The sequence below is a fragment of the Tamandua tetradactyla genome, chromosome 12, assembly GCF_023851605.1.
Source record: "Tamandua tetradactyla isolate mTamTet1 chromosome 12, mTamTet1.pri, whole genome shotgun sequence".
Taxonomy (NCBI): Eukaryota; Metazoa; Chordata; class Mammalia; order Pilosa; family Myrmecophagidae; genus Tamandua; species Tamandua tetradactyla.
This window is the reverse complement of record NC_135338.1, coordinates 26,051,541-26,077,542: the sequence shown is the minus strand read 5'-3', so window position 1 is coordinate 26,077,542 and position 26,002 is coordinate 26,051,541. Positions and strand designations below refer to the sequence as shown.

At 38.8% G+C, this 26,002-nt stretch overlaps 1 protein-coding gene across 8 annotated transcripts in view; it reads right to left on the bottom strand.

Moving 5' to 3' along the window:
• The window catches only part of RAD51B (RAD51 paralog B), an 889,743-nt gene that overhangs the window by 301,627 nt on the left and 562,114 nt on the right, over positions 1-26,002 (bottom strand). For 7 of the 8 annotated variants that reach the window (XR_013160322.1, XM_077122813.1, XM_077122815.1 and 4 more), the window contains exon 8: positions 18,118-18,214. Coding sequence is in view for 7 of the 8 variants with exons in the window: in XM_077122813.1 (XP_076978928.1) it covers positions 18,118-18,214 (97 nt within the window). In the remaining variant the exon portion in view is untranslated. Of the gene's footprint in view, positions 1-17,052; positions 17,430-18,117; positions 18,215-26,002 lie in introns of those variants that run through there. The other variant, XM_077122816.1, reaches the window with a different exon arrangement.

Below are 26,002 nucleotides of genomic sequence, written 5' to 3'. Positions count from 1 at the left end.
TCAGGTGATAAGAGGAAATCAGGCTTGAGTGCCTGAGGGCAAAATAGTGCATAAAGCTTTGATGTGATGCTTTCTATCCGAGAGTGAACAGGTTACCTGATCTTGATTCCACACAATACTGCCTGAGACTGATGATGCTGGGAGGAGGAGGAATCTTACCTAGGAGACATGTAGGCCTCTTCATAAGCTTTACAAATCTTCCCAGGAGTCATTTATGAGGCAAATGGCTGATTCAAAACTAATTTATTTGTAAACTCTTGAATTATAGAAAACAGGAATATAAAGAAAATAATTTCCATGCCTGCCAATGGTCCTAAGATAAATGAAAATAACAGAATCAAATAACATCTTACAAATGATGTTACTTATTCATCAAATTATTCTTCCCCATGACATCCAGCTAATTTTCATATAACACCCTGGTTCATCTAAGAATATTTCTTATATAATACATCATGCTCTACTGAAGTTCCCTAAGCACTGCAACTGAAATAAATATTTCCCCTGGTTTCTTTTGTTTAGGAGAAATAACTGTTACTGTACAGTAGTAATGACTCTGTGTCACTTCACTTGACACGTCTCCAGCAAAGACTGTGACTCTACTATCAGCTGGAATGTTATATAACAAATGGCACAACTATTAAAGATGCTTCTTTAGAAGGATTCAATAAAAGTGATTAGCATCTTTATTTATTATTGTTCTTGTTATCTGGAAAATACTGTGGGAGTTTCTAAGTACAAACTGAGAACTCCATGCTCCTGGCTGTCTCTCTTCATCTGCCCTATAATTTTCATCTCCAAAAATTATAAAAACTAAATATAGAAGAAACTATTTGGATATATGATCTTGGAAGATGTACTGCTGCTTAATGTCTCCCTAGATTTCATCTTTTACCCTTTACCTCTCTCTACCTTTCTGGAATTCTGGAATTCTTCTTTCTTCTCTATTTGAAACTAAATGGTCTTTATTGGCCTCCCATTTCTATCCAGGGCTCGAAACTGTGATGCTGGAAATGACCTCTCCCTGGCTCTTTTCTCTGGACCCAGTGCCACTGACATGGGTCTTTAATAACTAGAAAGGGGGTGGTAGCCACTCACACTTACTGAAGAGGGTTCTACCTCAAATGCTTTCCATCACACAGAAGAAACAGAACTGCCTATCTTGGTGGAGAACATGAGCTATCCTTAATGCCTTATTAATTAATGAAGGATTTTGCTATAGCAAAAACAGTTTTCCTAGTACATAAACAAGATAACTTATGAAATTATCTGTGCTCATTTCAAAGAACAGATAACAAATACCAGTCTTTAAGTGACAAAGGAACATCATAAAATAGAACATGTTCGTAGGCCTAATCCTGCAATAATTGCTGTTATGATATTACAGCAAGGATTTTTTCCTATTTTCTAAGAGCTTTCCATCTCAGTAGTATCGAGATGCTAAGATCAATGGCAGCTTTTCCAATAGAAAGTGCATTTGGTTTCAATCTACTTTCCTAACAAGGGAGACTAACCCTTAGCACGATGGAGAACATTAAGCTCCATTGTTCAAGCTGAGAATGATTGACTTGGGTTGGCAGGGAGCTGAACAGTATCTTCTATGGAGAAGAAAATGCCCAAGGGTAGCAAACCTCATTCTCAAGCCACCTCTTTTCTTTTCTTCTAAAAATGACACAAAGATATAAATGACAGTGAGAGAAAATCAAAGACTCATCTCAAATCATGGAACTAGAAAGGACCTCAAAAAAATCACCATCTGACTCAGCCTCCTCTATAAGATTTTGTTTCTAAAATAATTTATAAACCCCAAAGTACTGTGATTCAATAAGGTCTAAGTGTTCAGCAAAATACTTTATAAATGACTTTATTAAGCTCCTTTTAGAATCTTTTATTATCTTAAATAATGAGAAAAGAATAAGGTTCTTCAAGATTTGGCAACTTAAAGATTTTAGAGGTTGTTAAATGGAGAAGGTAGGAATAGGATCCAAGTTGTGTTTCTTAGGACAAGGAAATACCTGTGCCACTGTTCCACATCTCAAACAATCAGAAACTCATTCTCCATCATTACAATTATTCAGAAATACCTTGCTAGTTACATTCTCTTTTCTCTCACTGGCAGAAAGGAAGGCATACTGGATAAACTGATAAAATGGAAGAATTCAGATGCACGAATGTCCTAATTTAGGATCCTTCAAGGAAAAAAAAAAAAAGAAAAGAAACAAACAAAACACTCAAATGGATAATTATGTAATTCCATCATTGATATTATTTAGAAAACAGCTTGGGGAGAAATACCATCCACTGCACATTCCTCGAGAACCTCCAATCAAGGACTCTAGCCAGTTAAAAACATGTTTCCTGGCTACAGACTGGCTATAAATAAATTTAATAAGGATGAAAAAAATCACGGCACCATTTACAGTTCTCTCTCAACTCCAGCTGACAAAAATCCAGTCCAGATGTTTGTTTTGCAGGAGCAACAGCAAGAGGTTAAACCTCAATCATGAGTCTGAAAGCCCCAAAAGAAGAGGCTGCATTTGAAGAGAAAGGAAGAGCAAGGTCAGCAGGGAGCGTGTGGACAAACCTGATTTTATACTGATTTAACAGAAACACGATAATTAATTTATTTCGTGCATAAGAAATTCAGTTTATTAGTCTCTCCCCCACCTCATCACCCCTTTCAAAGCCACAGGGGCTTGGCTGGTAAAGCCTGAAATGGTTGTTCCATAACCTTTGCTTTTAAATTAAACAAATGACCTCAGGTTTTGGAGCAGTTGTTGACTCAGGGGAAAGTATGCCATTAAAAGTGTGCCAGAAACAGATTTAATTGGTACAAGTCCCAAAAAGTGCTCGAAAGAGCATAGGCTTCCTGCATATAGATTTCAGGGAAATTACTCAAAGGCTGCACAGCTTTGTCAGAATTTGAGATGTGAAACAAGGCAGCTGAAAGACTCCATATCAAAAGGATAAATTCAATTCGGGAGATATTAATCTGATTACCTAAGTAAGGCTGTGAATCGGATATGCTCCATTGTGCTTTCTCGTTCAACCTGGACAGCTGGAGGAGCCAATAGTTTTCCTTTCCTTGACATATAATTAAGTTTTAAGAGACGATCAAGTTACGGATACAAAGTTTTAAGAAATATTTCATTCAGGACTGGCATTTACAGTGCTCGCCTGTTGCAAGAGACATTGTTCGCTTTATTTCCTTGAGCCACGCTGGAGAATGTGTGGATCAGGGCCCAGGGGCTTGGTGTTTGTGTTTCAGGCTACAGTAAACGCCCTCTGTGCACCTGTCTGGAGGAAAAACCAGTCCAGCCACCTCCCAAGACAAAAGGGCCCTGTATTAAGTGCTGAAAACCCAGACATGAAGTGACCCTGTCAAATTCCAGCCAGGAAAAAAAATCAGGATTTTCATCCAATCCAAGAGCAGCTATCATGTAGGTTTTTGGATTTCCTTTCTCATCCCTGCTGAGAAATCGACAGAAGTCACTTCCTTTCTCATAAGTCTACTTGCCTTTCTAGATTCCTTTGCTTTTGGTATAACCTGTCGCCTAGCATATCATAATTTGTTCTCTAGTGACCAGCACACACACTCCTGCTCTTTCCCCTCCAGGTTCTACCCACTGGAATCTCATTTTGGTCATGAAGGATACACAAGGACACCCTCCCAAAGAGATGACATGACTAACTTATATGTTTTCAAAGATTTCCCAAATGCACATATCATAAACTCCAGGTATACTTAACAGTTGTAAGAATTAGGCCAAAGAATCATTATATTTCTTCCACGCCCATCATGACTCCCAGTGCCAATTGGACAAAGGCTGTATTAACTCACATATAACGGTTTTAGAAAATTTCCCTTGGGGGAGCTGTTCCACTTGGGCTTGTTCTAGTTCATGCCTAGAATCATGCTATTTTAAGATGATCTGTGCATTCTCATGAAGAGAAATGATTTCGCCCAAAATCCAAAACCCAACCATGTGAGGTTTTATTCTTGAATTTAATCAGAAACATGGTCAACTTTAGCCGAAGCTAGAGGAATTAACTGAAAAGGGAAGACTGATTATTCCAATTTGAGAGTACAAGTTGGTTACAAAATCAGAAAAGGATCTACAAATTGCAATCTCCTAATTCTCTAGGCCAACTTTAAGGGGAGGCAGAATTAATTAAATACTGATTTTGATATTGGTTTAAAACTGTAATAGGTAGTAAGGCTTTAGTTGCAGCATATTTGATGATGAATAGCTAAAATTTCAAGGGTTAATAGCTTTCTCAGGTTGCTCCACTAGCTTCTCCAAACTCTAGCCCTTAGGGGTAGGAAAGCCAGGTGATCAGCACAGGAAAGCCAGGTTCGCTAACATAGCTCTTCTACTAGGATGTGCTTAATTGTTCGTGTCTGGAGAAAGCATAGAAACAGGCAGCAGTTTATCTCATTTGGTGCTCATTAAACAGCTGGCCAAGAAAAACAGTCACCCATCACAGGTGCTAAACTACACTGAGCTACCTTGATCAGCTCAGCAGTGAAACACAGGGCTGATTTACAGCATGCCACTTTATGAGTGGGCTAAGCCAGTGGTCAAGATTTTCCTGTTGGCTGATACCCAGGGCACTACATACACAATGGTTGAGGACAGACTGATTATGGGAGTCCATCTTAGTTCTGCCCTGATCTAGGTGACCCAAGCACTGGTCACAAAGATCTCTCCTTTCCCTGTTATTATTATTATTTTCTCTTCTCATCTATCCATTGTAGCACAACACCTACAACCAGTTTAGATGCCTGGTTTAGCTTCATTACAGTATTTAGGAATACCAAGGTTCAAACCAGAAAGAGCTGACGAAAGTTAGGATTAGCTTGTATGTTCCTAGGGGGCAGGGCAGGCCTGTTACTGTTCTTGTTACCCTCTGAACCCCCAGCAAGCATTTTACTTTATAGATGTTCCATACTGAATGGATAAATGAATGAATGAAGCCAATGCGCAAGCTTTTGCTTCAAATCCTACTTTTCTTTGGATAGCTCTGCAATGAAAACACAGAGGGGAGAATCTGAAGTTTTCCACAGATGCAGGATGACCAGTAGTGAGCGAACACACGATGACTCACTGAGAGGTAGGAAGAAAATAACAGAATCCATCTCACTTTTTAAAAACTTCTATTTCTGGCATGTTTTATGTAACCTCATAGTATAGTAGCACTGTATATATTTTACAGATAGCAATTTTACATATTTGGGGGAATGTACTAAAAAAAAATGATTGGTTGTGGGTTCAAAAAAATATGAAGAGTGCTGCTCTAGGTAACAATATGGTAACAGTGACAAAAAGATGTGCCAAAGTGCTCATAGATAATCCATCCTGGGGTGTGCTTTAGGGAGATTTTTCAAGGATGAACAGAGAGGCCTGTCTGAGGAAAATATCAAGTTGTCCTTTACAGAGAACACGGCAGAAGAAGCAAAGTGAAAAGGCCAGCAGGCAATACCTACTGTAACCCTCTATGTGTTAACAGAGAAGTTAAAAGATTTGCTCAAAATATCACAGATAGTTTGTGGCAGAGCTGGTCCTTGAACAAAGGTCTCCTAATTCCAAATTCAGTGATTTTCCACTGTTAAAACACTTTGCTTCTGTAAGGTCCAGCTGCAAAGAGATTTCAGGGTACATACAAAGAAACAGCCATAGCTATTTTATTGGAGCATGGAATCCTCTCAACTCCAGCAGTGACAGAAATATGTGATCATAGGTTATAGCTGAGGTAGTTGAATTTTCATCCTGTAGAGCTAAGTATAGTGTACTGGTAAAGAGAACAGACTCTGGAACCAGGCTCTCTAGGTTTGAATTCCAACAAATCACTAGTTATGTGACCATCAGAAAGTTAACTAAGCTCTGTGCTTCAGTTTCTTTGTAAAGTGGTGTAATCACTGAACTGTACAAAGTTGCTGGGATCTAACATGCTTGTACAGTACCTGAAACATAGCAGACTCTCAAAATTATTATTATTATTTTTATTATTGTTGTTATTGCTACAAAAAGAATTCAAAACCTGTATTTATTTCCAAGTTGCCTTTTAGTACTTTAAATCATTTTCTGTTTTTTTCTCCACTCCCAGCAAATAATTAGAGCCTGATGTTTTTTCTAACTATAAGGTGCCTTAAAAAATGGAGGACTCACCTATTATTATTCATTACATACAGTCAGTTTAGGTACATTCTTAAGGTTGACTGTACTTTGAAGGAATTTTGGAGCATATATGATATATGGGTGAGAAAAATCACATAAGATGTTTCATGCTTGTCTTAGGTAAATTCAGGTTAAAAAAACCCAACAACTTAAAAGTCTCTTAATTGTCTCAGTCACTGATCAAAAACTTATTGAGTGACGACTAAGTACCAGGTACTGTTCTAGGCTTTGATAGCCAGCAGTGAAAAAAAAAATAGACAAAAAATCCTGCCCTCAAGGAGCTTACATTCTAATAACCCTGTTTTAGATTGCCAGGGCTGCTGTAACAAATATCATAGATTGGTTGGCTTAAACCACAGGGATTTATTGTCTCACAGTTTTGAAGGCTAGAAGTCCAAAATCAAGTTGCTAGCAGGTTCATTCCTTCTCCAAAGTCTGTAGTATTTTTTGGTGGTGGCTTGCTGGCAATCTATAATTCAAATTGTTGCTGCCGTCACAGGGCCATCTGTCTCCTGTCTCCTATTCCTGTTTCCAAACTTCCTCTGCTTATAAGGACTCCAATCATATAAGATTAAGGCCCACTCTGATTCAGGTTAGTCTCATCTTATAAGATCTTCCAAGACCCTATTTACAAATGAGTTCATATTCAAAGGGAATTAAGACATGAACATATCTTTTTGGAGGACATGATTCAATCCATAACCAGATTTTAAGACAAGATTTTCTCACTGATTAGCCTTAATTTGGTACTATCCAGTCAAAGGATATCCAATTTGGAGCAAGGCCTAGACTGGCTGGGCCTGGGATCCACCCCTTGGGCTCTGACAGCCACTTACTCACTGATTTTTCCCTCTTGGGGAATATCTTTAAAGATTTTAACTGTTTATTCTATTTCTGGACTGGAGCTCTCTTGGGGGCATGTTTTCCTTGTCACTCAACTCAGAATCAATTTATTTTGGCACTTGTCTAGTCTTATTTATCTGTATTTCATATTTTAAAGCAAAACAAAGTTGAGACCCTTAAACCCCTGCCCATTGGGGTATCATCCAACCTTGAATTGAAGTGATACTGCCAGGAAACTTGGATTCTCTTAGCTTCTTTTATGGATCTATTAGATAGAAATACGGTTAAGAAAACCAAGACCATAGACTAAAAAGACCTTACTGTTTTTTATTAAAATATAGGAATTGACTCCCATACCACATATGTTTGCATTTAACCCATAAAACTCAGTCCTTCTCTTGAAGGTAGGGCGTACTCTTGTTCCAGCATTTTGTAAATTATGGAAAGGATGTAACTTACATATATAGCATTCTCCACTGTATATATTTCAGGTATTTAGCTGCCATCTTGGCTTCTCTGGCTTGTCTTGTCTTAAGCAGTTGATAAATGGTGGCTAACCATGGGATACAGTCTATGCTAATGTGCTTCTGTCATAGATCCCTGAATATAAGGTAACACATAGGTATTAAGTTTGGAGCTCATATCTCATAGGATAATAAGAGTTTAAAGTAGATAGTGAATTCTGTATAAACAGGAGAAACCTATTTCTTGCTTAAAGACAAATTCTAGGGCTGGCTATGGGTATAAAGAAAAGTAGATCAGAGTGAGCAAGATGTTTATCTGAGGCTGGAAAGAAAATGTTTTAAAATGTTTAAAACACACACACAAAAGTACATTGGCTTGAAGGCATGAGCAAGAAATAAGTAAATAATAACAAAAATTTGATCTGGAAGGAGAGATGCCAAGAATAGATGTGACTGAAAGGATCAACAGAGGTATACAGCCCAATTTAACAAAATTATAATAACATCAGCTTAGCTGGACAAAATCTTTCAACTTTGCTTCATGGGTTTACTCCCTTCTAAAGGATACTGACCTCCTACATAACCCCTAATAAAGGGAAAATATATCTGACCCACCATCTCTACAGAAAGCGTAAGTGTACTGTCCATGTTCTCTACCATGCGATCTCCACCTCCTTGGACTAAAGGACAAACCATCCCCAGAATAAACAGGGGTGAAGAGGTAAATTAAGCCAATCAGATCATAAGGGCAAGGGTCAGTGCCATATAAAGCTGAGACAGACATGAGAGAAATGAAGAGAATGACCTAAGTTTCAACCTTTCCAATTTTCATGTGATCTGGCTGTACTTTAGTCCCTAGTTACATATAGCCATAAGAATCCCAATGGTATCCTTACAGAAGAGTTTAGTAGATAAAAATATAAGTTCTGGAGCCAGACTTCCTGGACTGGAATCCTGGTGCTGTCACTAATTAATTGTGTTGCCTTCTGAGCCCCAGTTCTTTTATCTATAAAAGGGGATAAAGATTAATATCCACCTCAGAGAGTTGTGAGGATTACAACATATGGCCTAAAATATCAGTCACTGTTATTAATAGGTTTGTCTTTTTAAAAGCTAATTTGAGTGGCTTTCTCTTTCTTACTACCAAAAGAGACCTGAAATAGTCTTGTAACTGCTGTATGCTAAACCTGACAGAAAGCCTGCAGAAAAACCACTGGTGACCCAGTGAAGGCAGATGGCTACCATGAGTGCTAAAAGCAAAGTTCCTCTTTAATGTGTCTACGTCTTCCCTTAGAATATAGGTCTTTGGGACCTGTGATGGAGACACATCCATCTTTGTACTTCCAGTGTTTAACACAGTGGAACAATGTGAATCAATTTATCAATGAATAAAGTAGTGGTTCTCAAAGTGTGGCCTTCAGACCAGCACTATCAGCAACTTCGGAGAATTTGTTAGAAATGGTAATTCTCGGGTCCCTACCTGTGCTGGTTTGAAACTGTTGTGTACCCCAGAAAAGCAATGTTCTTTAATATTTATGATTTATAATATTTAATAATATTAAGAGCCATGCTCTTTCAATATTATTGGGTGAGATCTCTTTGATTAAGTTGTTTCCATGGAGATGTGACCCACCCAATTGTGGGTGGGACCTTTTGACTAGGCTGGTTTCCATGGAGATGTGTCTCTACCTATTCAAGGTGGGGTCGCTTACTGGAGACTTTTATGAAGGAATCATTTTGGAAAATGCTTCAGAGTCAACACAGGACCCAGATGTTTGGAGATGAAGGAAGAAAACGCCCTAGGGAAGCTGTTTGAAACTAAACGCCAGAGAACCCACAGACGCCAGACACATACGTTCCCAGCTGACAGAGGTGCTCCAGACCCATTGGCTGTTCTTGAATCAAGATATCTTTCTCTAGATGTCTTAGTTTGGACATGTCAATGGCCTTAGAACTGTAAACTTGCAACTTAATAAATTGCAGTTTTAAAAGACGTTCCAGGGCGGGCCAGGGTGGCTCAACAGGCAGAGTTCTCGCCTGCCATGCTGGAGACCTGAGTTCGATTCCTGGTGCCTGCCCAAGCCAAAAAAAAAAGTTCCATTTCTGGTAGCTGCATTCTGGCAGCTTTAGCAAACCAAAACACTGCCTGTATCTACTGAAACTCTCTCTAGGAGTGGGGTGCACCAGTTTGTGTCTTAAGAACCTCTCCAGGTGATTGTGATACATGCTAAAGCTTGAGAACCACTGGGATAGAGGTTCCATGAGAAACACAACCATTCCATATCCTTTAATGAAGAACAGCCCTACTATATATGGGGAGATCAACCATCTTCTCTAATTGAGCATGTGGCTTTGGAACACATGTAGTGGAACTATAAACGAGAAAGGGGAAACATTTCTAACTGACCAAGTAAGCCTCATCAATCATGTTAATCAAGGGGATTAGCCTCACATTCTTCTCACAGGAGTTTCAAGAAAAATCATAAGCTCCCTAACCTGGCATGCCAGCTGTCCATGATCTGCACTGTGTTATTCTCATATCACATCCCCTGTCATTCTTCTACATGGCTTCTTCATTCCAGTCCAAGGAAACACTGGCAGTTCACCAAATGACCATGCTCTTACTACCATACACTTGGAAATGATACATTCTCTACCTATGCTTCCATCTCTGTATACTCAGTACCAAGCATAATATATAATACCTGGTACATAATGGGTGTCCCATGCCCCTAAATACTTGGTGAGTGAATTAGCTCCCTACCTCCAATCTCCCTGAGCCACTATACCATTTCGTTTAGATAGTCTTCATAGTGCATAGTTATGATGATTTTAGCATAAAGTCTAAATTCAATCTGGCATTCAAAGTCTGGCCCCAGTGTACTTCTAGCTTTATTATACATGACTTCACTATATTTACCTCAAGTCCCAGTCAAATAGGACTCCTTTGCCCTTCCCAGTTATGTCCTACATTTCCCTACAACACAGATCAGATATTTATTGAGTGCTCTCCAGGAACTAGGGGACACAGAAATGATCAAGACAAAGTCCCTGCCCCTGAGGAGAGTATATACAAGCAAAGGAGGCAGACAATAAATCCATAAATAGATTATTTTATAATTCAAGATTAAGTTGCAACAGGACAATGAAGAAAAATAAAGCAGGGTTAGGAGACAGATAAGGATGGGATGGGGATAGGGATGCTATTTCAGACAGAAGGGTGAAGAAAGAACTCTTTAAGAAGATGATACTTAAAAAAGACTGACTGTAATGGGGGAATAGGCTAAGAGAAGATCTGAAGGACAAGGAGCAGGAATATCAAGTGCAGAAGTCCAGAGGCAGAAACAAATTGATGAGTTTGAGGAACAAGAGAGTGGAGAGGATGGGCTATGTGAGTAGAAGAGATTTTGAGAGGGGAAGGATGGTAGGAGATAAGGCCAGAGAGGTAGACATAGCCCATTTTTAACTTAATGCTTTGGTTCACAACATCTCCTCATCCTTACTGATTGCTGTCTATTGAAATCTTATCCATCCCACAAAGCCTATCTTTTACAACTTCCTTTCTGGGCCCTTCATATTCCCTTCTGCTGAAAGAGATATTCCCCTCTTCTTAAATCCTGGAGACTTTGATAAGCACCATAATAGCCTGGAAGCACTTCACACATTCTACCTAATATTATTTTTCTTTAGAATCATTCCCAAACTACACTATGAATATTTTGAGGGTAGGGACCATACCTTATTCATTTCTGGATTTCCTGTAACATTAATGTGGTGTATATAGTAAGGGCTCCACAATTTATGGAATCATGGCACTTGAAGATCTCTTCATCTAGCCAAAAAACTATTCTGGAGTGACCATAGCTATAGAAGTATGCAAGTAGATGGAAGAATATAGATAATGCATAAGAAACGTCAGTATCCCTGAATGTAATATGATTTAACCTAACCAATATTTATGGATTGGCTTATCAGAAAAATGAAGTAAATTAAAGACATAAAAGAGATCAGAATCTAGGTCAGAGCTCAATCAGACCATCCTTTAGTCAGATTACTTTGCAGAGCTTGCTACAGTGCTCCCTCAAATTCTAGTAAATGCCACAAATGCATTCCGAAACTATTTTGTGCTACGTTATAACATAAACTAAATTATTCCCTGGAGAATACTAAAAACTTCCCATTCTCCCCTTCTTTATGATCTCTCTGGCTAGAGGCCTCTCACCCTCGGTAGTAAACCAGGATCTCTTCTCAGAGAAATCCCTCCAACTTGGAGGTCTACAGAATCACACCCAGAATCACAGTCCCATTTTCTCATCACCTCTGTAGTTGAGGCAACTGATAAGGCTGGATTTAGTGCTCTCCACCCTTCTCCCTTCTTGACACTGAGACCTTAATAGGAACATGTGCATATCTGTCAAACTAGCCAGAAAATCCTAGACCTTAACGAGGTCCAAGGGTAAAGGAAGAGAATGAAGAACCATCTAGCCCAGCCCTGCCATGAACCAACCCAAAGACTACTTCTCAAGGAAAATTCTCTGGCTCTCATTTAGTTTGATCTTAATGAACTTTGTGCTTCAAATGTATCTTTCCTTGGCAAACTATTTTTGCTAAAAACAGAGCTCCCAACTAAGAAGTACTTTCTGGTGGTTGATTTTAATATTTTTTTCTCCTTTTGATCCCTCGGCTGTAGTTCTAGTGCCTCTGGCCTCCCCACTGAAAATCTTCCACAAGTTCCTCTCCCTTTTGAGATTTACTGCTTTTCAGACGTTTATAGTCTGTGCCCACTTCTTATAACTCTAGCCACCCCCATATTACATAATATTTAGGCTTTCTTTAGCCAAATACCACACATATTTTGTATTTTTAATCTTTTACTATATGCCTTTGATGGCATTTGAACAGTTACTGAAAGTAATAAATGTCCAATTAAGAGCCATGGATTCTTGTACACTGGGAAGAACTGGTCGCAGGTAGATGTATGTGTCCTTGTGAGTAGAAGCATGTAGATCATGTCTATTTATAGATGTCTGTAACTTTGGAATTGAAAATTGAAAGGCCACCAGGACACTTATACATTTTCATCCAAAACTCATTCCTAAGAGGCAGCAGAGTCCAGACCTAGCATTTCACATGAGGGACTCTGACCTCCGTTTCTGACACTACCAACTCTTACTCACTGTGTGGCTTCTGTACATTTCCCTTCTCTCCATAACGCTTCAGTTGCTTGAGGTGGATTAAGAAATCAATCATTTTAAGACTTTTTAAAATACTATGGAAATGCTAGTGTTAACAGTGTTGATCACAGTTGTTAATATTAACTTTGCCTTCTCATTATGTGGTGATACCTTATGTTTTCAAAGAGCTAATTAGCCACTCTACACCATACCCCTTTTAAAGCTGCTCCATCCATGCCTACTTGTACATAGTTCTACCCAAGCCAGTTAACATTTAGTTTGGGATTGGGCTGTGGAGGGCCTAAGAGCTAAAGTGTGGAGAGTTTGGCTAACTTGACCAAACCACCCCAAAGTTTGTGGTTAATGGATTACAAATTTGGGTAATGCAGGACAATAAATCACAACTATAATAATAAAGCTGAAAGTACACACAATTTAAGCAGAAATACCAGTGTTTTTTATCGGAAATGAAAGAAACCATTGATCATAGCAACTGTCTGAGATTAGCAGGGAGCCACATTTTCAAACATCCTGCAGTAAATCCAGAGCAGATCCAGCTGGAAAGCAAGAGTGGAAATAAAACTTGAAAATTCATACCACACTTTGAAGTCTGTTTCTTTCACAACCATGGGTCCCTGATTCGCCCCAACCATTCCGAGCTGTTCTTGCTTGTTGAATTTATTTTAAAAGAGACACAAGCCATGTGCTTGCATATAATCTTTCAAATGGACTCCAGCTTTTTTTTTTTTTTTTTTTTGCAGGGATGGCTATTAGAGAATATAAATCCAAAAATACTTTCTCTTGCACATGAAATCAGCCATCAATTCCCCTGACTCCAAATGGAATAGAAAGCCTTCCAATACTAAAACTAGAAACCACTCAGTTCTAGTAATACTGCTTTTCTTCGTGTGCTCTTTCTTTGACCCGTGTGCTTTTAATTTTCAGTTTTCATGTGCTATGATCTAGCAATAACTATAAATGCAGATAAAAAGTTACTAACATGCCAGACACTAGGAATGCCAAGATGGCAACCTTATCATGTCTTCCCTTCCATGAAATCACCTGGGGCTCCTGAAGCAGCCCACGTCACCACACTGAAGTAATTGCAAACTTGTTAAACCATAGGAAGAAAGGAAACCAGTGGTTTAGGTTAAGCAGAGGTTCAACCTTGCACAGGGCTCACTATCATCTTATAATATGCCCTGGTAGATGGGACTCAAATCCTAGGTGATTTCAGAAGACCCCACCCAATCTTAGGACTGCGGGACTGTTGTATCCTCTTCTCTCTATGGTTCAAAGTCTAGGCACAATCAATTGGGGGAAAAAGATGTTCCTTACGACAGAGTCAATACTCTTGCTATCTTTGATGGCCACAGAAAGAACTGGAAAGAGCATCTAAGAAACATGTCTTTGGCCACTGAACAGTCATTCTACAATAAGCTAGTAGATGCATGAGGTTCTGCCAACAAAACAAAACAGTGAAGAAGAAAATACTTGACTTACAATGCCTGGTCTAGGACAATGTAGAATACAGAACCAAAAGTCCTGATCTCTGACCCTAGGTTCACATTATAACTGGTCAATTTATGTAAGTTCTGAAAGTTCTATTTTCCCAACTAAATGAAATTATGCTTGTGAAAGGAAGATTGCAAATTGACAAGCAAACTACACTTATGAAGAGCTATTTTAATTAAATAGGGCAAATTCAATTTGCCTTCTCATTCCCTTAGAAGGAGTCATGCTCTAGGGCAGGGGCAGTGTCAAGAAAGTGCTTCTTGCTCTTCTCTTCTCAAACAAGGGTTCGCTTCTCCCTTCTTTGACTCTCCCACTGTGGCACTACATAATTAGAGGGTGGAATGATATGTCAATGTAGAGAATCATACCATGAAATCTAGCAACGAACATGGATCTACTTAATCCAAGCAACCCACAGTTACAATTTAATAAGAGGAAAAAAAAAAAAACCCAAAACAAAAAACAGCAACTCAAAAACAAAGAACTCTCAACTTTACAAACACTGGGAGGGCAACAGCTGGTCAGCTGAGATTAAAGGAGCGTGAGAGAGCGCCTCCCCATCTCCTGACTTTCCTCCCCCATAGACATCCCTGTAGACAGCCAGGGCTTGCTTTTACAGCCCTGTGCAGATGACCTTGTTCCAGCTAAGATAGGGGCTCTTTTGATCTCAGCAGGAGGATGCTTTGGGCCTGCAGCTGGCAGATATTAATAGTACAGGATCCGTTGGGGTGGAAGAGATCTCTCACTTGTACTCCCTCCTCTGCGTCACAGCAGAAGGAACTTCATTTCCCTGAATCAGCCCCTGCTGAGTACTCCTCTCAGGTCAGCTCAGATCTTTTTATTGCAGGCTGCACTTGGCCACTTGTTCTCACCCCACAACTGTTTTCAAGGGAGCACTCTTTAAACAGTGCCCTCTGCTCTGCAGCTGAAATCTATTACAGGGCAGGCTGGACTTTGGGCTCACCCTGTCACAGTGTGTTTCTCACTCTCACTAGTTTGTATGTACTTCTTCTTTTGTATATGTTTGTGTGGGAGAGAAACAGAGGGAGCAAGAGAAAGATGAATAAGATCAGAGTTGTATATAGAGTGAGAAAGAGACAGCAATACCAGGAAGGATGTCTGTTATCGATATGCCAAAGGATCAATGCTAAGATTTTTGAAGATCATTTTAATTATGTTTCATTCAGGGCAACATCAGCTCCAAGGTCATTTCTCCCAATCTGTAAATCAGAATTAAAAACCTTTCAATGAGCAAATGCTCCTGATCTTTAGACCACCTTATTATCTTATAATTTTAGAACTGGAAAAGATTCTAGCAATCTCATCCAAACTGTCATGGAACAGAAAAAGAAACTGAGGCCCAGAATGATTGAAAGACTTGCCCAAGATCACAGAACTAATAACATAATGGCAAAGTTGTTTTACAACAAATGTTTAAAACAACAACAAAATTTATACATATTAACCATAGTTGACAGCCATTACAATATAACTGCAATATAGGTATTCTACGAAATTGGTCCATTTTATTCCATTGACAAGAAACTTCATTATAGACTTTAGGAAAATAATATTTCCAAGACATTTTTACCTGCTTAGCTATATAATGGAAAGATCTAGAAAAAATTATTGTTTCCATTCTCTTTTGGATTTCATTACACGGAATAGTTATTAAACACGGAATAGTTATTAAAGTGTTTATGTCTAAGAATGAGCTGGTAACTTTCCCTTTGACTTTATTTTCTTGGAGCAGTTATGCTGGAGTCACAAATAATTTCCTTTGTATCTGTTTTGCTCCTCTTGTTTGGTTAAGATAAACCAGGAAGCCATGACAAAGAAAAGTATTATTACTTAGCAGTTTTCAAATAAGGAAACAAAAATCTCTTCTGGTCTCCTCCTCAGAGCTGAATAAATATACAGTGTGCAAAAATCATTATAACAACAATTTATAATGATGTTCATAGACGTTTTATGTGATTCTCATAGTACCGTTCTCCCCAAGTGTTTACTATGCTATTCATTCAGGATTTAATTATGCCTAAAACTTTGCTAGTCACAGGACATAATATGTAAACAGAGAATAAGATATATAGTCTGTGTCCTTAAAAATCTGATAATCTAGGTGGGAGAACATGAAAAGTTAAATTAATTTTCTAGACTTTTTCTTTATATAATTGAGCAAGTAGACAGGCCACAGAGAAAGAGAGTGAATATGCTATAGACTGGAGCAGGCAGGGAGGGAGGTTTCATGGAAAAGGTGGTGTTTAAATAAGCCTCAAAGGAGTGGTAGAATTTCAGAAGAAGAGATAGAAGTGAAAAAGAAAATGCTCTTCTAGATAAGGTAAGCTCTGTCTGCAGAGGTTTGGAGGCAGAAAGTGGCAACTTCACATAAGGTACTGACAAGAAGCAATGTTGAATAGAAAGGGAAAGGATAAACTATGAAGGGTTAAGAGGCATTAACTTGATCGAGGGGTGTTTTAGTAATTTGGCCCACCAAAAAAGAATTTTAAAAACCCTCACTTTTAATTGCTGATTCCCAAGATGTAAAGACATGATACCTGGCTGGTTTCAAGCTAACAAGTCCCAAATTCCTGAATATCTAACAATCATCTTACTGATTTTAGCCCATTTTCAGAAGAAAAAATCCCAAGGGGTCTGAGGAGGGAGTGGCTGCATAGAAGGAAGTCCATTTGGGGAAGTTTAATTTGGTAGTGCAAGGCTGAAGATGGTAGAAGCAAGAGTTGGGAAGGGCATCTCGGGATTTATTAAATAATTTTATGTTTAAGAAGCCAGCCGATCACACTACAAAAGCAAAAAACAAAACAAACAAACAAACAAAAAAAAACAAAAAAAGAAGGGCAGAGGAAAGATATATTTGGAAAGAAGAACCAAGTGGATTTGCTGACTAACGGACCAGTAGGAGGAAGGAATACTAGATGATTCAGTTTTTCAGCATAGGTGGTGAGGGCAGTGGGAAATGATAATGTATCGCTGAATGTGGAAAGAGAGTACACAGAGCATTTTATAGTCTTAACAAATAGTTTTCACTCTGAAAGACAAAACTGAGAAGCAGGAATGTAGGCTTTGCAGTTTCTGGAACCATAAACCGAGGAAGGCTTGTGGAGAACCACAAGTGCAGTCAGAAGTCGTGCTGGGCCTAGAAGTCCCATATCCTGAACAATTCTCAGAAAGTGGAAAATGAAGACAGACTGGGAACAGCTTTGCATCTCTACCCCGGCCCATAGCATTTTGCCCTGAAAAAAATAAGACATCAACTAGAAGAACCCAGACAAATGTCAAGTAATAACTTTCAATAAAACTATAGAAACCACCCACTGACTCAGGGGTGTAATTTCCCTAGTTACATAAAACTCATTGACACCCAAACCATAGCCAGCCTGACCTTTGTTAGCATGGGAGGGTGGAGAAAAGTTTGTAGATTTACCAACATGAAGATTTTTCTGAAGCTTCGCATAAAGCTGATTGGGAATGCCACATCTTTAGTACATGATACCTGGTGTATACTTTTAGCCCAGTGTAAATGCACCCTGCAAAAATGAAAGGCTCAATAGCTATGTGAACACTGGTAAAGCCAACTTTGAAGCATCAGTCTCAAAAGCAAAGTCACGTAGCAGTTCACCAGCTCTTGTGCCGAAGAACTGCAAGAACTCCCAGAGGAATGATGAGCGTCAAGGTGGAGGTGATGGATGCCTCTGAGGATGACTCACTTAAGTGGAAAAGGGAGCTCACTTATAGAGAGAGGGCAAGAGAGTCTCCAAATATAAGGGATCAGATACCAGGAAAGGTGGCCAAACCTACATCACTGGGTTCACTGGCCAAGCCCATTAGCTATGTCTCCCAGCTCTCAACAGGAGGCAGAGAGGCAGGCGGTGGGCTGCATGTCAGTGTCAAGTTTCGGCCTCTCTAGGTCAGATCCCTTACCTTCAGACAGGGACAAATCATCAGCTGGAGACACCAGGTCTGCCTGAGAAGCAAGGGCTCCACTCAGATGGGTTGTAATTTGATTCGTCAAGATAACCTGTGAACAGACAGGGAGAAGGTAGAGGGAAGAGAGAAGAGAGAAAAGAAAATTAATTATTAAGGCTATCAAAAAGCAGACTGTGGTTTCAGGGAAGGCTGATAAGTACACAAGTAGGAAAAGCCTGGCTCTGACTCTCAGGAACTTTAAGCCAGAATATCTAGCAAGCCCTATCAGTTATTTAAATGCACAAAACTGAGGAAACACATTTTTGTTTTTCCCTCTTTTTCTGAGCTTAAACTTCTAATCAACTCCTTCTAACTGCTGAGTAAATTGCAACTGCTGGCTGTGATATTTGCTAAATAATATAAGGTTAAGCAGAGAATTATACATGTACATGTATAGATTTTATCAAAGTTTAATTTAAGAAAATCACATCCATGACGTAAGACATTGCTGGTGCTTTATAAAAGTATTTAGAGCCTGTGGCTTCTTCCCTTGTTAACGCAAATGTCTGAGTTTTATTTCCAAATTTCTGAAATAGGAACCTTATAACTCTCCCAAGTATAACACACTTCTTTTAAATTAGTTGCATTCTAACAAAAGAATTCTAAAAGTCTCACAATGTATTTAAATCACAAGTTAATATTTTTCTACCTATCCAAAATCAAGTTCATAGCATTAAAATTCCTAATTAGGGCCCTTAAATGAAATAATTCACATGGCCCACTGCCACACAGTACTTTCATATCTGCCATTTGGCACAGTCAAGAAAACCATCTTCCTTAAAAATCCTTATTCATAAAATGTACCTTATTGATTAGCAATCTAAAGGAAGAATAAAATATAGTTTCTCTCTTGGAAAACTGCAACATGGTTAACACCACAATCACTTTCCAAGGTTTGAGTGCCCCCATTATGAGTAGAAACTGTGAGCATCTTGGTCATTCAGAGGAAGCATCCCTTCTGAAGAAGGCACTAGGCCCTTAGTGCACAATTCAGTGCCTGGAAGATCCAGACATGCTCTCTCGGTTTGTCCCAAGGGTCTGTATTGGTTTTGTTACCACCCTAATTTGAATAGAAATGGAAATCATCTCCATTCTTTACTGTCCACCTTTTCAGCCACACCTCTCTCACGGTTTCCTGGATGGACCTGTGACACATTATAAATCCTGAACCAGTGGCAGCTTAATTGAGGGCTGAGATGGAAGCAAGATGGCAAAGTCAGGTAAAGAAATGAAGTATTCCATTAGCAATGACAACCTTCCCAGGGTCTTAGTTTGTCAAGCAGGCTTCTCAGTCTTCAGCTACTCTGTAGCAGTGATCAGATAATGTGGCATTCCACTTATCTCTCATAGTCTCTTTTTGGCTTGTGAAATCAGTTTATTGGGTCTCAACCATCATTTTTCAAATCCAGATAAAATAAAATGAAAGAGAAAACAGAATGTATCAAATCTAATAAATGAATATTTTATTAATTTTCCTTTCATCTCTGTCAAGTCTATTAAATCCAGCCTCTGAATTTTGATCACTGTTTTTTATTTCTGGAAGTTCCATTGGTTCTTTTTTAAACTTTTAATTCACTTTTTATAGTTTCTTATAGTCTAAAGGCATCTTCAAGCTTTTCTTTTATAGCCCATCTCCCTCAATGTCCTATTTTTTTTTTTTGCCATTTTTTGTCTGGACTGGTAAGAATCACATATGATATGTCTTCAATTAGGATGACTGGAAATGGTCAAATCATAGTCTGCTCTTTTGTAAAACAAAGAATCATATTCAGGAGTATGAATAAGGAATTGTGCTCATTTCTGTCTTTATAACATAAGGTATAAGCTTTGAAGTTCAATGAAACTGAGATCAAATTCTGATTCCAATACTGTGTACTTTGGGACAGTTATTTAAACCCCTGAGCTTCATTTGCCCATAGGTAAAATAGTACCTGTCTCGTAGAATTGCTATGAGATAAATGTAAGGTACTTAACATAGTGTCTGCTACATAATAAATATTCAATAGATGGTAGCCATTTTTGTAATAGTTACTTTTCCTTTAGGATGATAATATATAGGTTAAAAATTAGCATATGCCACATGCTTCAGATAATTGGTGTTAATAATAGAGCATTAAATCACAATTTTCTGCAGCAGGATTTATTTCAGTACCTATTTCTAATAATATTAGTCCTTCCTAAATTTTATTTAATTTCAAATAATTTGAGTAAAAATCTCAGTAAGTAAAAACTAGTAACTAAAGCAAGGCCAGTAAGATACTGACATTGTAAATGCTCTGAAAATACTATATATTTTACCTACCAATGAACAAAATTTGTCTGTTCCAAAAAAAAAAAAAGTGAAGCTTCTGAGAAATTTAAATATGTAAACTCTAATTTTTATGGGAGTCTTTGAAAAAAAAAAATAGCTTGGTGAAAATGAATAGAACTCCAATGACATGGCCACAGTGACCAGAAAAAGAAATACTTACTGAATACCTATCATGCAAAAAATGCCACCGTGTACATGCAGGGAAATAAAAGAGTGTATATCTTTTTTAGAAACTTATAATTAAAATGACATGACATTTACTAAAACATTCAAACTACTTTTTCTCAATTTTAGTAGTATTTCATTGGTCCTATAATGAAAACTTGAACTGAGAGGATGGTTTCATCATTCAGAACTGATGAAATATTAACCTGCAATGCCTAAAGCCGAACTATAGATATACCTCAAAAGATATTCACCCTCATTTCCTTTTCTGATGGCAAGAATACATGGAGAAGAAAACAGTTCACTCTACAGGGACAAAACAGCAACCTCCTAAATGGTTTGGCTAATCATACTCTTCCTTTTTATATATGAATCTTAAAGCCAAATCACTGACAAGATGCACAGAAACAAAACTGAAGTGTTTGCTCATCACACTGTCTTTCTGAATTGCGGTTTTCTAAATCGGTGATCAGCAAAACGATAGAATGGAAACATTTCCAGATAGCATAGATTACAAATAATCACAACTTGGGCAGAAGCCTATAGATACATTTTCCTCTGAGGCAACTTGGAGACCTGAAAACTATACTCTTAAAATAACATGAAATACTATTACAAGTTATAAGCAGAGTCTTACAACTAGCTGGTTTCTGAAAATGAGTTCTAACTGATTCTTCAGAGGGGTTTCCTGCCTCATTGCTCCATTGGAAAGATTGGCGCTTCTAATGCCAGCTACTAAGTTTGTGTCAGAGCAGTTTACATAGCAGTTAGGCTGAGGACCTTGGAATCAAACAGACCTGAGTTCAGATTTCAGCCTCTATCACCTATTAGCTATGGGACATATTGGACAAGTTCCATCACCTCCCTGGATATAATCATAATACTTAACTCAAAGGGCTGTGAGAATTAAACTGGATAATACATATAAAATCCCTAGCACAGTGTCTGGTCTATGGTAAATGTTTATAATTGTCAGCCCTTATCATTGTCACTAGTTTCCTTGTGCTGATTTGCATCTTGATTTTTTAAATAAAAATGACGCCTGATTCCCTTTCATGTCAGCATAAAGCCCACTGCTGACAAAGAACAAATATTTGCTGTTTATATGTTCAAAAGCCATAAAAATTTAATTGGAAGCTCATCTGCTATTCTTTCCATTTCTTTAAAAGTATTTAAAATATGTGACACCCCCATCACCACCACCACCATCAACAACAATCCCAAGACCACACAGGGACTCTTGGACTGAGGGGAAGATATATATTATTTTTCATGTTTATAATTATATTTAAAGTCAGAAGACCGCATCCAGCTTAAAGTTTTTCTCTTCAGGATAAAGCATGTCATCCACCTACTGGAAGCAGTAGGAAGTCCTATAACTATATAAAGTAATTGCTGTCTCCCTCTTAGCTTTGTACACAGAGAGACCCCCGCATTGCTCTCTTATTAGGATGTATTGCTGTCATGGTTGAACAGGAAATAGCCCTTCAAACTACATCATATAGACCCTGAATCCCGCCCTACTTTCAATGCTTCCCTCTGAAGGTAAAATGGGACGAGATTTGCCCCTTTAAAGACCATTTCCCTGGGTTCCAGGTTTTCACTCACATCATCTAGCTTCTCTAAATGCATCCTAGTCTATCATCCTGTGTACAGTAGCCCAAAACTTATGCTCAGATTCCATAATTCTTAAGAGAACAATTAAGCTCTCTGAAAAAAAGAAAAAGAAAGAAAAACAAGAATGCAGATTAACAAACCCCTAATAGGTCCTTGTTTTCACAGACAGCACGACTTAGGAAATAGAGAAAAGAGATGGAGAGACAGGAATCAGTTAAAGACCAGATGAACTAGTAAGGAAGGTGGATGGGAAATTAATGTGGTTTTGGTTGGAGGGCAGAGAGGGTCCTGGGAATGAAAAAACAATAAACAGCAACAAATGAAAAGTGTATGACTCAGTTCCTCTAATCATCAAAAAGGTAGCTTAACACAGAAAATAGCTTGAGACACAGGGCAGAAGAATGAACTGGTCAGAAGAACCATGAGCCCAAAGGGCCAGGAGTCTTATAAGCTGGAGTCTACTAACCACTTAAACTAGACTGTAATTAGCCAATACATCCACCTGTCTTCAGTTGGTCCATCTTTCTTCAGCTGTGCTATGATAAGAATACATTCAGGCTATACCTAAACCCTACTTGAGCTTCTGGCCCAGAATACATTCTGCCTTAAGAGCCACTGTATGTGTCCCGTCCCATCTATCTGACATTGAATTATTAGAAGTGACTTTGTTAGGGCCTCCATGAGAAACCACTTAGTGTATTCAAGCCCAACATGAGTACCAGAATATAATGGATAGAGGAGAAAGTGGAACAGGCATGGAGAAATCAGAGTGGGGAAAGTGCCAGTCCCGAAGGCACAGCATTTGATGGAAGAAACTTCTTTTATTTTATTCTTAGAGGTGATAGAGAAGGGGGGAATTTGTGGTTGGCCAGGGATAGAGTAGGACGAAATGGTAAGCAGAAGCCATATGCTCAATATTAGCAAGTTTGATTTTTCTAAGTTTCTAAGAATATGACAAATGCCATTACTCAGCTTTCTTGATTCCTTGAGGGGCAGGTGAGAAGCAAATTTTATAATCCTTACCTTCTAAGAGCAAACATGAACCCCTGCCTAAGATGAACAATAAAGGTAACAGGGGTATGCAGGCCTCCCTGTGCACTCTCTCTCCTAAAGCAATACTGGACAAAGGGGAGGAGAGAGAGGAACTCTAAGCCCAGGCTCACCAACAGGTGACTTCTCCAGCCGTGATATCCTGGTGTATACAAAAGCAATGAACAGAGGGATCCAATGTTCAGAAATATATCAAAGGATCGTCAAAATGCTAAATTGTAATAAGCCAAACCTTGCAACTAGAATCCTTTGGTCTCTGGCATCAATAAATAACCATAAACCAAGAAGGTAAATGACTTCTGCAAATGTGTCAAGCATAGGAGGCAATCCTAGCTGAATTCTGTCAATCTATTCTGTTGCCTAAGGTCCAGACAGCTTGTAATTTCCAAAGCCCACAGGAGGCTTGACAACTAAACCTCTTCATGGAACTCAGGTCAATATGCAACAGAGTTCAAGAGGTCGTCTGGACAAGAGGAATTATGAGACAATCTCATACATCTCAGGGGCTTTTTCATGCCCATAAAACCATCTGCTCTACCTCCCTCATCCTTTCTGCCAGAAACCTGCCACAATCTAACACAGAATATGAGAGAAGTTTCAAAATCACTTCAACTGGCCTTGTTTGGCTAGGTGCAGTGATTGTCTTGATACTTACAACTCCCAAGAAAATGGGAAGCACACAGGATAATCTGGTCAGCAAGAGAAAGGACATCATCTGAGCAACAAAGAGAGAATGTGGATGTTGACTATAATCATGAACTGCCTAGTGCTAAATCTAGTACTCTCAAAATGACAATGCTCTGCTCTGAAGGCATACTTAATTTTTTTTTTCTTTTCATATTTATCATGATCTATCTACTTAAGGCACAGTTTAAATAATGTTTCTTTTGGTATCTAAAATGATCGCAGTTGCCAGAAATGACAGCGACCTACCGTTTCTATCCAAACAGAAGCCTTGGATAAGTTAGAAATTTCAAGTTTTAATCCTGGCTCTGTTAAGGATTGCTGAATGCTTGCTTTTAAGAAGACAGAAGCCGGAACTTTCCTGTGAGAAACTGTTAAGGTTCATTGAGTCCTTTCATCACTAAGGCCTGAGAGAAATGCCTTGGAATGGTTTTCACCATATTCTCCACTGATTCAGTCTCTTGCTTCCCAGCCATGACTGTCTGCCCCAACTCATCTGCTGTCATAGGAGCCAGGAGTGAGAGAGAAATGTGAGGAAAGAGCAGGGAAAAGGGAAAGCAGGGAAGGATGAGAGACAGAGGGAAAAGGACCAGAAGAGTGTGTGTGGGGGGGGGGAGGTGCTAGGGGCCATGCAGGAACAGGGTGAGTCCCTGGCAAAAGCAGGTCTAGAGGGCCACATTTCCAGACTCCCACCTCTCCCTGGCCAACTCCCCATTCCTCTTCCTTCCCATCCTCTTCCAATATTTGTCATGGGCAAAAATCAGACCAAATATTCTGGACGTTGAGCACCAGAAATAGAAATCTGGTTTTACCATTTACTCATTCAGTTTTGCTAAATTCTGGAAAATTATAAATCATTTCATTATAAAAGAAATCATTTTTCTTTAATTTCATCTTAGAGAATATCAACAGTGAATTCTAGAATAGAGAACTGATAAAGTTTTAGCATTCTAGTCTGCTGTTTCCATCCTGAAGGCCTACATGATCATTGTTTTCTGGGAAAATCAGATAACTATGGGGGATTTTCCTCTCAAAATATTTGTGGAAAAAGGATCAAACTTTGATTTAGTTTGAAGAAAATACTGGTGTGGGAGACAGGGAGCACAGGTATTATTTCTGCCAGTAACCCGCTGCACAGTTTTGGGAAATGCTCCTAATCCATCTGAACCTAGAAGTGTTGAATCCATAAAAGATATAGAGAGAATGAGCACATTGTGACTGCAAATGTGGCAGGCTACTAAGAAGAATGTTACATATGTTTCAACTCACACTAGTATTTAGAGTTGTACTTAAAATTCCATCATCACTGATTTCCATCATTTCCAACCTAAAGGATCCATGCTGTGGATTGGCTGAACCAATTAGCAGTGGCTTAAGTAGAGGGAAAGAAAAAGAATGAGGGAGGTAGATTTAAATAATTGTGTTTGTGGTAAGAATACTTTCAATCTTGATAAAATGTATTATCTTATTACCAACTCTGAGGACAAATCCCTTCTATAGATTTCACTGTAAGATTCATAGGCAACTAGACAAATACTCTGTCTAATAGAGGAGTCTGAAGAAGATATTGGCTCAGTTTTAGGCAACGCAGATGGGGGAAGAGGAAAGAATCTCCTTAGCTCTGCACAAATACACACTTAATCATAGAGGGAACAACAATTCTGCTTCCATTCCATTCCAGCCACTGCCTCAACCCATGAGTTCAGAGGAAATACATTGAGAACTATGTGTGCCATTTGGCCACAGTAAACACAAACACAAATAATAATTGAGCAGCATTGTAAGACAACTGTGCTCCTTGACCTATTTCTGTTGGGGTGGACACACAGAGGGGATTGGTGGAAACCCTGGGCTAGCAGCTATCTAGCATGCTGTGGAGGTAGGCATGGAGAGCTCTGGTTCCACTGTCAGCATGTTGTTCCACTGACCCTAATTGGGCTGAGGTTAACTGTGTTGGTTCCAGGTCTGACAGTTGTAATGAGGACACAAACAGCTGGCTGGGTGGTATGCTGT